The following is a 15,682-nucleotide window of genomic DNA, read 5'->3' as shown; positions in this document are numbered from 1 at the left end:
CCGCAGAAATCATGACAGGCATGTGTGTTTATGTACAAGTATGACCAAATCACTTATGTTTGATACACACACACACACACACACACACAAATGTAATATAAAATTATATTAAAAATAGTTTAATAAGGCAATTACGCCCACTCTCAGGTGCAAAACCACAATATAATACTAAGGATAACTTGTCTTAAAAAAAAAAAGTTACAAGATGATCAATTTCTGCATGCAAGTAGAACAACGTAAAAAAAAATCATTAAAGTGGACGGCAGTTAATCACCTGGGTTATTCACAAACGTAGAGAGCAAATGATCTCCTGAATTACTGGGTTAATATGGCATAGAATGCAGCTGCGCTTCACAATATTACTTCCGTGTAAAAGTGTGTTCCACGTTTCAAACAAACAATGGACACATAAAGGGTTTGTAAGTATTAAGTGCTCATGACTGACATAATAAAAAGAAAACCCAATAAAGACAGGAATTATAGTTGCCAATTAGTTATCTCAAGTCGTATTTATAATCTTGACTTCTAATTCAACATCTCAGGCCCTTTCACGTGATGGAAGAGGGTATAATTATCAATCTTAGATTAATCACACATCTTTCATGAAGATGGAGTTTCTCCTTGTTACAGGGAAGTGCAAAATAAAACAGTAAAGAAATTATTAATTTATATCTGTGCTTCTGGGCTTGAGACTCTCTAAGGTTTTAAATTCTTACAAAGAATAGTCAAAAGTTTTGGCAGTTTAATTTTCCATACGATGTTTAATAACTTTGTTGCTCTTTACAACTAGGAATATGGCTATTTTAAATTCAAATAAAGTTGTTAAAATTGCAAAAGAATCCAGTGACACTTATGTAATTATAAAGATTACCTCAATTGTGACTCTAGTTTCAGCATCGCAGTCATCATTAAGGCGTAGAGTAAATTGCTGGGGAGTTAGTAACTCTGTTTTCCACATAAAAAGCCCTGCAGAGGAAACACTTGCTCCTTCAGGACCAGAGTCCAACGTAAAGTGGATGTCAGAACCTTCCGGATCGAAGGCCACGAACTGATACTCAAAGTTTTCACCATAAAATGTCTGTAATTTGTCTTGCAATACTTGAATTACCGGGGGCTGGTTGTCTGTAATAGAGGAAACACTTAACTTTATACCCGTGAGAAAAAGGAATGAAGTGTACTTCTGAGAGCTCCCACAGAGATATGAATTTTGATAAAGACTGAACTCTGTTAAAAGGTCTATTAGCTGTTTTCATTTTTTTTTTTTTAACATTCTGAGTAAGTTCAATTCCATTCTTAGACATCTGAAAGTAATTGACAGGTGCAAGACCTCAGGCATTATTATGAAAGTGTGAAAGCACTTTGGATATAGCACAGAATATATAAATACACATGCACTGTCCACACTGGATGCTGCGCCTCTTCTGTCTTAACTTACTTCTTGGTGTTGACTGCCTCACTACTCTCTCTCTCTCTCTCTGGCTGCGGATCCTTTGCACTCTGTTTCTTTCAGCCTCACTTTCTCCCTCTACTCCCTTTCTCTATTCCTCCCTCACTGTCCATGACTGCTCCGTTTCTTTGGCTCCTCTGAACGTTTCTCGCTGTACTTGCCTCCCCAACTATAATACGTGGAAGCCATTAGTCATACTCATCTTCTGCTCCTCAGATATTCTTCCAGTGGCTGAGTGCACACACTAAAACAGAAGCTATTTCAGGATGGGCATGGTGGCTCACACCTGTAATCCCAGCACTTTGGGAGGCCAAGGCGGGTGGATCACCTGAAATCAGGAGTTCCAGACCAGCCTGACCAACATGGTGAAACCTTACCTCTACTAAAAATAAAAATTAGCAGGCATGGTGGTGGGTACCTGTAATCCCAGCCACTCCAGAGGCTGAGGCAGAATAATTGCTTGAACCTGGGACGTGGAGGTTGCAGTGAGCTGAGATTGTGCCGCTGTGCTCCAGCCTGGGAGACAGAATGAGATTCTGTCTCAAAAAAAAAAAAAAAAAAAAAAAAAGGCTATTTTAGAGGACAGGCAGAATTCCCTTTACACTCATGAAACAACTGAAAACTTGTTTTTATATTGTGTTATATTAAAAAAAAGTCTACCTTTTCAGCCCACTGGCTTAACAGTTGGAACAAATAGCCCCATTACATTCTATTGTGCACAAACACCCTGCTTGCATCCACAAAGCACTAATGCCCCGAGGTTGTAGCTCTGGCTCCTGTTCTGCCCCTGCATATCCTTACACTAGCAGCCTAATTTATTGATTTTAATTTCCTCATCCTCAGTATGAGAGATTTAAAGGACATGATATTTTTATGGCCCTTTATGACTTTGAACACCATGAGACTATAATGAATCAGTCAGTCAAACAATAGCCATTGAAAAAACAGAGGCACCAGTTCAGAAGTTGTATTGTATTTTTCATCTCTTGTACTATATTTTTCTTCAAATTTCCATTGTCTTTCCACAGCATTCCATGAGTCTTAAACCTAAACAGTGAATCATCTAGTAAATGTAATGAAACACAGTAATGAAATATGCACATACAATTATAATGATATTACAAAGCATAGTATAAATATAAAGTTGTATGACTCCCTTAAATAAAATTACATGGGGCCAGGAAATAATTGTGTCCTATTGTCTCTAATAATGTCTGATCTCCCCATGAGGAAAGAGAACTTGGACACCTACATGGAACCAACATAACTCTATTTATGAAAGTGAGGAAGTTATATGGTACGTGACTGCAGTTTGGGGTATTATTTGAAACAAAGTATCTCAACATTATCTGTACCCAATATTATACTCATCACATCACACAACAGTAGTGCTGGAAGGCACTTTATAGATTACTGAGTCCAGATACCTTGTTTAACAGGCGCTGAATCCATGGCCTTTGAGCTTAAATGGTTAATAACATCACAAAACTGAACAGAGGTAAAGCTAAGCATAGGAAATTGTGTGTAAATGAGTTAATAATTCCCATTTCTTGCATTAATACATCACATATGCTTTCCTAATCAAATATTAAAATAAATATCCTATATCCTCAAAGTAAATTTTGCAGTTAGGAGAGATGCTAAATTAAACACAGAGGTCATTCATTTTAAACACATTTATGTAACTTCTGGCTGAAAACCACTTTTAAAATGTCTCATATAGGAAATATTTGGATTAATAAAGAATAACTTACTTTCTAAAAATGACCAAGTAAATCTTGAAATTTGGGGTCTACAAATCAAACAAGCGCTGGTTGGATTTTTGTCTCCTTCAACATAGCAGAGTCCATTAATAATGCAAACATTTTCCTAATGGAAAATTTTTAAAAAGAAAACATCAATAAAGTACACCTTTAGTTAGCATATAGAAAAAAACTGTGCAAGGAAGGATGGCAATACATGTACTGATGATTCCAAAGAAAGCACATACATCTATGTTGTTACTTCATAATCATAAGTGAATATAAGAAAACAAATTACCTGAATGTCTATAAAACTGATCAATTTGGAGGTAATAAAAGTATATATAACTTTTACCTTTACAAAGTTATAGCTTATAATTTATAAATAACATGAGAGAAAATCTCTCTTTTGGTATTTTTCACCGCTGAACTCATTCTGGGAGTACTTTATTCATAAAGAAATAAAAGCAACTTCTTTTTTTTTCCTCCACAATTTATAAAATCACATTCGATTATAGTTATCTTCCATTTCCCTAGCAGCCCACTATGGTCTGTGAACACAGTCAACTAGACCGGATCCTTGGCATAATTATCCACACTTGATAATGGATATCATTACACCAAACATGTGAAAGAGATGCTGATAAGCACAGAAAGAACATTAAATGTAGCAAGTATTCTTGAGGAGAAGACTAAATTTTATTCAGGAGATATAAACTTAGCTCATTTTACGAAATCTCCTTTAACATCACTTGGAAAATTGCACAAAAGTTAGAGCAAAATAGCTCCAGGAGGAGAAAACAATCTTGAATAATAATATTTTCAAAGTACTTATGGATATACAGAAATGAAATATTTGGGAAAAAATAAAAATCAAACCATTTCTCAAAACCAGAGATTTGATCTGATGACTAATCTCAAGAAAATAAATTTTAAACTTAGAAAAAATAATACTTTAAAATTTTCATGTACATAAATATTATTTGGATGCACCTCAGCTTTGAAGAGTCAAGTGAAATTTTACCCATGGAGTCTGTTGAGTCAGCAGTTCACACATGAGACAGCCCTTCTGATAAATACGGTAGGCTGGATATAGATTGAAAAGAAGTTATGATTGCAACGCAGCTCAGGCTGCGCTGCTGTTCTGTAATCCATCAAGTGGCAGGTATTTACATGCTCCAATAAACTTAGTTGCCAGGAAATACTCCCCATAAAAATATTAACTTTATACATTCTACAAATTTTAACCAAATGTACGTCATTTGATGCAAAGAAGACTAGGTAACAACATGAGATCTCTTATTGGAAAGTCATTATTACTACTGAAAAAACAGTGTAGGTACGAATGAAGTAGTAAATAATTTAGTCTGGACTTCCTCTTACAATTGTTTAGAAGTAATCTGACATTTCAAAATGTTAAAGGCAGGAACCTCTTCCTAGCAGGCAGAGTAACAATTTCAGTTACCCTTATATAAACTTGAGGAAGGCTTTTCTCTATTAGTTTTTCTGGTGTGAAAGTGAAAAAACTACAATTAATGTGCCAAGAGCGTAGGAAAAGAAAATATCTACGATGTAAATGTGAAAATAAATGAAAAAAAATACATACCTTTACAGTACATGAGTCATTTTTATAGAGACCACAAAATTGACAAGCACCATCATATATGACCATTATTTTGTGATTACTGAATTTATAACCATCATTAGATACCTGTAACATAATAGTTCCATGTTGAGATGATTTGTTCTAAGTGTTCTAAATTCATTATGAAATGTTATATATAAGTATTCACTTTGTTTATAAATACGAAGATGTCTTTTTTATTTTTTACCTTCAACTGCCACTTCCTAATTGGTTTCCCACCCACCAGATCCATGGTATCAAACTGCTGAACATCATTGGGCAGCTGACAATCAACAGCTCTGCTATTTTGGAAAACAGTCTGTGTATAGATGGGTTCTCCAGGCCTCCATTCACTGCTATTATACTGAAGACATAGTGAGAAAGCAATTAACTTCTGTTAAATTATGGAAATATTTTGTTAGTAAATTACATATAATCAAACATAAATTTAAGATATATGCCTAGTATAATGTAATATATAACAGGGAAACTAAAGTCATATTATGTAATATATAACAGGGAAACTAAAGTCATATTGGGAGTGAGTTTTATTCAGAAAAAATGGAAAACATATATATGATAACGTGATGCAAATTGCTCCCAAAGAATCATGCATTTCGTGGCAGTTCAAGTCAAAGAAGTTACCAATATTGGTCATCTACAATGGATCACCATGTCATGACTTTTGTAACAAGAGGAAACACTTGATATATAGATAGCACACAGTGGATTGATTTTCTGCCCAGAAATTCCTTCATTTCTCCTGCAAAAGCTTCCAACACCTCATCTACTTGAAACTGTCCTTTCTGCCCCCTACACAGCTCCCAGGGTCTCTCATATTCCTATATGACCAATCTCCCTGACTATGCCTGACTGGTGCAGGGGCGGACCTAAGCTAGGCCAATATTTCAACTACTCAGGATATTTTAACTTTGTGCCAATGGAGATGTCATGTCAGTTGGCCTCTGATGGCTTGAGTTGCAGGACACAAAACTATGGAGTGGCCATTTTTTCACTATGGAGAGAAAGCCAGTATATAGTGAAATGGGAAAATGAAGCCCACAAACAAAAGCCGAATTGAGACACACACACACACACACACACACACACACACACACAAATGCACACATACTGAGTCTTCATGGTGTTCAAGTCCCAAGTTCAAGATTTTTCTTGAGAATTCAGCTACTTTCTTGTTCTTGATTCGCTAAGAAATATACCATCCTTATAATAAATATTTTTGCTCGTTAGTTTATTAGTAATTTGAAACTAAATAAACTCTATCTAGTTCACCCTACTTAATAACTCAGTGACATATTATGCTTAAGCTACACTTTTAGCATTATTTTTCAGTATTGAAAATGCATTGGTGCCAAAAGAGGAGAAGCCAGAATAATGTTCCAGGTACTGGTAACTGTGTAGGAAACCAAAAGCTGTATTTTGCTGTCAAAATTTAGATTTAGATTTTTCTTTGAAATTTATTATTGTAAAATGTTTTCAACCACTCAGAATTTGTCATAGAGCATGCTGATGCTTCAATATTGTGGGCCAGCAGGAAAAGGAAAGGAAAACATGATCACTCTAATCTGCCGCTAATAGAAATTACACTTTTGAAGATTTGATGATTGAAAGAGTGAGTTGCAAATCTTCATATTTAAGGGTGTGTGCAGAGTCTAGCCTAGCAGATCTATCAGTGGTTTCCCTCGTGTAGAGAAAGAATGGCAATGATTTCTCAGAGTAGTCATGATTATCTACACTTAGGTGAATGAAGGGTCTTGGTTTCTTGTGTGGAAAGAAGACTGCAGCCAATGACTGGCAATATAGAGATTATTTCCAACTTTCTGTTTCGAGGGGCCTACCCAAAATGAGGAATATACAGTGTTCTATTTCCTTTTCATTCATCAACATTTTGTGAGTATATATCGTGTGCTGAAAATATCTCAGTGCAAAAAGATCACAAAGAAAATGACAGACAACATATAATTTTATGACTGCATTAAAAGAGACTCAAATAGGATATAATACAAATGGAGTTATTAAGTCTAACAAGCAGAGTCAAAGAACGCTTCAAAAAAGCAAATACTTCTCTTCCTGAAAATAAAAAAGGAGACTGCTATTTGGACACTGGGAGCAGAGGTGGAGAGAGTGCAATTCACACGAATGGAGAGAATAGTGTATGAAAAAGACGGGGATGTATGTAGTAGCATAAACAAGAAGTTCAAGCCTACAAATGTCGACAAGAGCTAAATCATAATGTGCCATCCATTTCTTGGATAACATCTTGTATTTAATCCTATAAATTAGCAACTTTAAAATAGGATTTTGTAGAGTCTTGACTGCTTTAAGAGAGGAAGTGAAAGAAATGCTTAAGTGGTTGAATCTCTAGCTAAAAACTTGCCTAAAACTACTAATACAAAAGTAGAAAAAAGTATGTAAAACATGTTACACTTTATATATAAAAAAGAGTTATCTATCCATTTTTTGTACCAAAGAAATATAGTAAGGATTAACCAGAAAATAATGACAGTAGAAACATACTTTAATGAAAAGAAGGAGGGATGGAAAGCAGATGACAGGGACGACAAGAGAGTAACAATTCTATGTGTATGCCTTTGTATAGCTTCAACTCTTGGAACTATGATAATATTTCATATTCCCTCCAAATAATTAATTAACTAAAATCAAACAGAGTGTGGAAGAAACTCAAAATGGAAGACAAATATTTCTAAAACCTAATTGTATTATAAATAAAACAGATAACCACTCTAAACAGAGTGGAAAATAGTTAATCTAACTCATTTTGGAAACTAGTATTTGCCTTTATATTGTGGCCTTGTTTCATGAATTTGTTTTTCACGGAGGAAGGGGTTAGAATTTCTGAAAATGACTTACATATACACTTAGATTAAGAAACCGGGTAAATATATTGTGGATGATGAGAGCCAGTTTTCACTTGTAAAGAAAAGAGTTACAAATAAAGAAAGGAGAACGCTAGAATGAACCTTATGGCACTGCATTGAAATCAGGAGTATCAGTATCAACTCATAGAGATGATAGACAAATAGATAAACAGATAGATAGGTAGTTACGTGTGTGTATAAGTGTCCATACATAGATTTTCTAACTATATCCTTTAAAAGGGCCAAGAAGCAATAACTACCCTGTAACAAGAAGCACACCTTGCACCCAAGTCTTGGATTTTAAATGACCCTCTTTGATAAATGGAACTACAGTCTTTAGAGAAATGGTTGATTATAGAGTTTGGGTAGGAAAAATATGAGTCTGGAATATCATATGATGCCAGAACATGATAAATTGTTCAAAAAATTATGGGAGCAAGTTAAAAGGACATGAGAATCAATCTGTAATAGCTCCCAATGGTCAAAGCTGGAATAATTAAAACAGTCAAATAAAGAATGATAGCATTGAGTTATAATTCATGAAATAAGTTTCCATTAGTCTATACTGGCATGAGTAAATAAATGAATAAATAAGTTGGAAACAAGGAACAGCTCTTCTTTTCAGTAGAATTCCAAATAATATGTGTAGAAGAAATGATGGAAATAGAAAATCACCACTGGTAAATACCACAGTAATAATTGCTACAAGCAAAAATTACAGTTGGATGCTAAAATTAGGAAAAAGGAAGTTTGAGGAGCTATCATATATTTCCATAATCTAAAAGTGTCTCCCCACAACACGTTTATTAGTTACAATGGGAAAAACAGGAAGCTTACAGTTAAGACACATAGCAAAAAGCCCCTTAAGTAAGTGATCAAAATCTACATTGCCCGTGATTAGATACATCACATCATGAAAGGATGCACTAAGAATTGTACAACATGGCATGACTTCAGTCTAACCATAAAAAAGGAACATTCCACAAAATAAATGGCCAGTGCTCTTCGAAAGAACCAAGTGTGCAAAAGATGAAGAAAGATGGAGCACGGTCACAATATTCAAAAGAACCAAGTGTGCAAAAGATAAAGAAAGATGCAGCACTGTCACAATATGAAAGAGACTGAAGAAACATGACAAAAAGCAATACAAAATCTTAGATTGGATCCTGAATCAGAAAAAGGACCATTATTAGTGGGACGACTGGCAGAATCTGAACAAGGTCTGTAAATTCATTAATAGTATTGTGTCGAGGTGAACTTTCTGGTTTGAACAATTGTTTTACGGATATGGTTTATATATAAGATATTAACTTTAGGAGAAACTGGGTGAAGAATTATTGGAAACTGCATTATTTTTACAATTTTTCTGTGAGTCTTAAGTTATTCCAAAATAAAAGTTTTTAAAAATTACTTCATAAAATGGGAAGTCATTAAGGATTTTGCATGACCTAATTTCCAAAATGCTAGATTTTCAAGAGGAACCCAATCTTCAAAGGGAACTGAAATTTGAACTTAAAAAGTGAGCAGGAATCGATTCATGTTGACTGAACATGTAACAGGGGAGCTGGGAGAAGACATTAGCTTAGTGGCAGCGCAAGCACATTCCATACAAAGTGAATGCAAGGCTTTGAGCAGGGCCCATGTTGGTAGGGTTGGGGATCCTAAAATAGTGGCACATTAAACAGGCTTGACTGGAGGTATGAATGAAAGGTTAGAAAAGCCTTTAAAACCCAGCACTGGGCAAGACTGGGGCTAGGAGAGACAGACTTAACTTCAGCATAATGTGAAATAGGCAGATATGCATTCTAATTTTAGTTTGGGCAAGTGAACATGTTTCTTTCCGTAGTTCTTGATTCAGTTTGGCTCTGTGTCTCCATCTAAATCTCATCTCGAATTGTAATCCCCAAGGATCGAGGGAGGGACATAGTGGGAGTTGACTGGATCATGAGGGCAGTTTCTCCCATGCTGCTCTCGTGAGAGTAAGGAAATTCTCATGAGATCTTGATGGTTTAAAAGTGGCAGCTTCCCTCTTAACTCCCTCTCACCTGCCGCCTTGTGAAGAAGGTGCATGCCTCTGCCTTCTGCCATGATTTTATGTTTCCTGGGGTCTTTCCAGCCATGTGGAACTGTGAGCCAATTAAACCTGTTTTCTTTATAAATTACCCAGTCTCAGGTAGTATCTTTATAGCACTGTGAAAATAGACTAATACAGTTGTGTATAGTGTGTTAGAGGATTCCAGTTTTTACTCTGTATTATAGAAGTTCGGAGGAAGTGGGAGGTAGTATGAGAGTAAATCACAACAAACAATGCATCTGAAGGTAAGTACGAAATGTGCTTTCCAAGAGAATATAAATCTACAAAATTCTTTCCTGGCAAATCACTTAATCTTCATGTGATGTCATATGATTTATTTTGCCAAGACTAATATAATGTCTAGTCACTTAAGTGATATTAAAATTACTGACATGTACCTTTCTATGTTGTCTTATTACTTCATTGGGATTAAAATATTTCATGGCTTATTTAGAAAGGCTCTACCCATAAAATCCTGAAGTTAGCATACTTGTGTTTAATTACTTGATAAAGACACATACAAACCTATTACCTCCTGTAAATTCTCAATCTCAGAGTCACATTTGGCTTCATCAATTTAGAGAAAAAGTAAGAAGAATGCTATAATATGTTTTGCTGTCTTAAGTTTTCAGCTTATCCACATATACTTTTGAAATTCATAGAATTATCCTTAAAATAAAATTTCCATTTGAACAAAGACAAGGAAGACCATTTAAATAATCGAAAATAAGGTATAATTTGATATACTAATGTTCATACTGATCATGTCTGTTTCTGTGGCCTTCAGAAAGATAAATACTAATTTTTTAGAGGTGGGTATTTTCTGTCTAAAATCCGTAGTAAGGAAAATATAAAGAATAAATGCAATTAGTCCTCATTTTTTGGTTTGTAAAAGGGAAACGTTCATATCCAGTTTATGCAAGACGTCTTGGCTAAAAACAATGTCTCTTCTTTATGTTTTTACATGTCAAGAAATACAGAGGCTTACATAAATCAAGCCTGATTATTCTTTTAGCTTTTTAATATCAGTGAAAATAGTGAGCTGATACTTCAATAAAATGTTTATAAGATATTTTAATAAAGTTAACAAAGAAGCGTCAACATTATGTAACTTAATCATTTTCCTGTTAAGCTCTCTAGATGTAACATCATTTGGATTTTTGTTGCTAATTGATAGACCAAATTAATCCAAGATAATATTAATCTGAGTATCTCATACACTCTATTGTTTCTCAACTCTATAATTAACATACCTGTAGCTTAGTAACTTCACATTTAATTGAAGGTAATTCTTTGAAGCCTTTGCCAAAAACTCTCACCATCATACAATTAGATTTTCGAACATCACAGAATCCAGCATTCCCAAGCTCTGTAATTTCAGGAGCTTTGTCTTTGGAAAAAAATATAACAAATGCTACATAATTTCTTTAATTTCAGAAAAAAAAATATTTCCAAGCCCCAAATTAAAAGCATATGGAAAATAATGTTTTAAAGTATACCTAAAATGCTACTTACAACACTAATTAAGCCATTAAATATTAAGAGTAATCTGGTATTAGAAGAGGTATCTACCATTAAACCAATAATAATATTACAGACACTACCAGTCCTAAAAACACAGGTTTCACTAATGTTTAATATTATTTTATATCAATTAAGGACAAATATTAAGAAATTACCACTATAATAAAGCACATTTTGGTTTTGCCATTTTGGCTTGTGCCACATAGCTGGGTTATAGAAAAAAATACTTCCGTAATAAAATATAGTAGTTAGTAATGCAATGTATTAAAATTTCAAAATGTCATCTGTATCAGCAACATCTGGTTGTCAAAACGGATAAATGCAGTGCGTAAAAGTTATTAAACCCTTTGCCTATGTACTGGGAAAACCTAAGTGAATGCAACTCTACTAGCGGTAGGGTAGAAAATCATGTGTATTCAGAACCCTAAAAATCTTGATGAAATTTTTTTTTAAAGCTTGGGTTACTTCAGTCCATACTTTCACAAATTCAACAAATGTTTAGTAATTTTTATCTATCTGTTATTATTCTAGGTACTGGGGATGTAGTAATGAACAAAACAAAAGTTTCTGCCTTCATGTAATTTACATTCTAGATGGAGATGGGAGGATAAAAAAAAACTAATAAAAAGATAAATATAAATTATATTACATAATTGTTTTCAGGAATATAGAAAAATAATTATATTAACTATATTAAGGGAGATTAAGACCATGAAATTATGTAAGAAAAACAAGTCTGTTTTGAATGACCACAGAGGATTTTTTGATAATATGACATTTGAACAGAGAAGTAAAGAACGTAAATCATAAAGATCTGTGGTGGGAGAATCCTCCGGTGAGAGGGAGCAGTGAGTGCAAAGACCCTGAGGTGGGAGCAGGCCTGGCTCCTTTGAGGAGCAGCAAAGCTGCCAGTGTGGCTGAAGAGCAGTGAGCTGGGGGAGGAATGCTAGATGAATTCAGTGAGAGAGGAACCTCAGACTACCTAGGGTCTTCTACGCCATGGGAGGGATTGTGGACTTTACTCTGAAGGAGATGGAGAGCCATTCGGGCTATATAAACACAGGAGCAATATGATCTCACTCACATTTCAGTGGGGTCACTTTAGTTGCTGCTGTACAGAAAATTAGTTTTGAGAGAATCCATGATAATCCGAGGAGGAAATAATGGTGGCTTGGACTATGGTTGTAGCAGGGAAAGGAATGAAATGCTTTGAAGCTGGAGCTGGATTTGCTGCTAATGAATTAAACCTGAGGCATGAAGGAAAAGGACAGGCAAAAATGCCTGCAAGTTTTTAATGTGAGCAAATAGGAATGACGTTTGCATTTATTAAGAAGGAAAAGGCCGTAGGTGGAAAAGAGCAAGATGGTAATAATGGGAGGGAAATCAGGAGTTACTGGTTTACTTATTAAAGGAAACAAAGCTTTGTCTAAAATATTAGTTTTTTTAGTTTCTTTGTCTAAAATATTAAGACAAAATAGTTTGTACTGTATAGATAGATGCGTTAGAGAAAAAAATAGTTTTAAGCAAATTAGTATAATTAGCAAAACAATATAAACACAGTGCTTTAAAAATACTAAATCTGAGTTCTGGGAAAATAATGATTCTCTATAAGGTAGAGGGCCCACTTGTGTGTAAAGGCCCTGAGGTTAAATGAACTTGGCATTTTCAAGGGACAGCTTAGAGACCAAAGGGGCTGGAGTGGAACGACAGGGTGACAGTAGTAGGGAATGAGTTTAGAGAGACACTGAGTGCCAGATCACACTGTGCCTTCTAGGCTGTTATAAGTTACTTTGGCTTTTACTCCAAATAAGATGAGATGCTGTTAGAAAATTAGTAGTGTATTAATTAATATGATTTGGAGGTTTTCTCTATAAAATCTGAATAAACACTGTTAGGATACTGAGGGTGAAATAAAGATCAAATACATTTTTATAATGAAATATCATATGCAGTATCAAACTTTGAGAGTATTTACTTACCATAGGAATCACTGCAATCATAGGAAGTAAAGCTTGGGGAACATGCACACCCCCATTCCATACACTGCCCATTGCCGCTGCATAAATTGGGACATTTTAATACTAAGAGAATGTCTTCAATTGACGTTCCATACTCTTCTGTGTTATATTTCCCCTCCTCCACAATCCTCCTTTCACATTCATTTTCTAAAAGGGCCACACCTGCTTCTGCCCAGCTAAGATCATCTTTTAACAGAACATCCTTCACACACATATCTATAACACTGTCTATTCTCTTGCCGAGAAAAGCAAGACAGAGCCTTCCTATGCTGGAGTTGGCTAGAGTCTGCTGACAGACCGTCAAGGTGCTGTACTCGGTGAGGCCAGAGGGTGTGGGCCAAGAGGGGACAAACTCTTGCTGTACATCCTCAGTGTGGTCCTCTGGGAAAAAATAAGTAAGTTCCTCCAGATCCGTTTGGCTGAGACTCGGGAAAGCAAACAAAGGAAGGAACTCATAAAAGTTTTGCCGTTTCCGTCTGTTTTGTCGATTGTACCTCATTTCTTGGCTGGGGCTTTCCTGGCCTTGTGTATATTTCTTAGTGTCCAAATATTTTAGTGCATCTTCTTTCTCATTTCCAGGATGTTTTTGTACATTTAAGCCTAGTTTAGTCAGGTTTATGTGGTTGTTTTCTTGTGGAAAGAAATTTAGATTATATTCTTCTTGAGATGTATGCTTGTTTATCTCTCTGACAAGAGTGCCTGAATTAATATATTCAGAAGTGACATCTAGTTCTGGTATCAAAGAAGGTAAGCTGACATGACTGAGGTCTTTGCAACCCGAGACAATTTCTGATTGAGAAACACTGCCCAGATCATTGGAAGACGGATACGCTGCAGTGTCCACTGAACAGCTACAATAGGATGGCTTTCCAGGTGACGTCAAAGAAATTGGCAGTGTGTCAAACATGCTTTTTCCTGGTAAAATCCTTCCAGATGGAAAATAGGAAAGAATAGTAATTTCTACATAGACATTTTTTCCTAATATGTGTTGCAAAAAAGCAGAATGTTGAGCCACCACCCGTTTTAAGTCTAATATTAATACAATCGCAAGTGGAAAAATAGTGTCTTACCTCCATTCATTAATAAAAGCAACATAATTGTTAAAATTTTGATCAATTTGGATCCCATTTTTGTCATGGAAATCATTCTCTGGATTTTCATCAAAGGTTCCACAAAGTCCCAGAGTGTTTCTGTAATCTACACCAGGGGCTCTGATCGTTAGACTCATGCCCCATTCACCAACATCAGCACGGATGAAAGCCCCAGAAGCAAACCAGATCTGAAAAACAGAAATAAACAATACAGAAATAAAAGATATTGAGCAATATTCAATCCGGATTAAGAAAAATCTATTATTTAAAAAGTAAGAAATAGTTATTCCCTCAATATAAAAAGAGAATAAAATACTGATTTTCTTAACTACAACTTTCCTCTTAACATTCTAAGCCAAAATAGGAGTTTTTGCATATTGCTGACCTGAAATTTGAGGACCATACTGATCTTTTTATTGAAATATATTGCTTGCAACTTCTTTCTTTAAATAATTTAAACTAAAATGAGATAATTTATATAATTAATACATTACAGATATTGAGGAAGATGTTTACCAAGTAATGTTTCTGATAATAATTATTTAACACAGAATTAGATTGACAAGTAATTAATTTACACAGATGAATATAATTTTAGAGGACTACATGTTCCTACAGCTAATTAGCATTCTCTAGCTGCCAGTAGACAAACAGAATCAGAAGCTAAATTATAACTAGAAGGTAGCTTGAAGTTGGCAATCTGAGCAAGGAGAGTTTGCTGAATGACCCTAGTAGCCTGTGAAATCTAACTGTGAACCACCTCTCCCATCACAGGAATATCACCTCTTCCAGACTGGCCACTTTGATGTACTGTATACGTGGAGAAGCTCTCTCTTCTAAAATCACTGAAGATACACCACTGTGTTTGCTCTTCTGGTTGTTTTTCCCCTTTTAATTTTCTTAAAATTTAAAAATAGCTCTTTTTTCTCTTTTTACAAAAATGGTCTGTGCTAGTTACATTAAATTATTTAAAAAACAAACAAATTTTACATTCCAAACCAACTTAAGGTAGCTAAAATTAAGATTTTGATGCAAATTCTTCAAAAGCCTCTTTTATATTTTGGGCATATCTTTGCCTGTCAATAAACCCACTCACCTACTCCATCATTTTCATGACTACAAAGTGTTCTACTATATGACATCACTATATTTAGAGTTTTAGTTAAACCTGTTTATTGATCACTACTTAACCATAACTTTTTCCTCTTATAAGGAAAGATACAATAAACATCACTGGGGGTATGCACATCCTTAACTATTAT

The 15,682-nt window shown here is 34.9% G+C and overlaps 1 protein-coding gene across 1 annotated transcript in view; it reads right to left on the bottom strand.

The window, feature by feature from the left end:
* Nucleotides 1-15,682, bottom strand: part of VWDE (von Willebrand factor D and EGF domains) — a 77,869-nt gene that overhangs the window by 23,373 nt on the left and 38,814 nt on the right. The window contains exons 11-17 of the mRNA XM_015447689.4: nt 14,400-14,608; nt 13,291-14,255; nt 11,041-11,177; nt 5,022-5,177; nt 4,796-4,900; nt 3,202-3,316; nt 872-1,122 (exon numbers count right to left, since the gene is read on the bottom strand). Coding sequence (XP_015303175.3) covers nt 872-1,122; nt 3,202-3,316; nt 4,796-4,900; nt 5,022-5,177; nt 11,041-11,177; nt 13,291-14,255; nt 14,400-14,608 — 1,938 coding nt within the window. The remainder of the gene's footprint in view (nt 1-871; nt 1,123-3,201; nt 3,317-4,795; nt 4,901-5,021; nt 5,178-11,040; nt 11,178-13,290; nt 14,256-14,399; nt 14,609-15,682) is intronic.

Source organism: Macaca fascicularis, chromosome 3, assembly GCF_037993035.2.
Source record: "Macaca fascicularis isolate 582-1 chromosome 3, T2T-MFA8v1.1".
NCBI classification, from domain to species: domain Eukaryota; kingdom Metazoa; phylum Chordata; class Mammalia; order Primates; family Cercopithecidae; genus Macaca; species Macaca fascicularis.
Note: the sequence above shows the minus strand (reverse complement) of the source record. Positions and strands in the feature narration are given on the sequence as shown.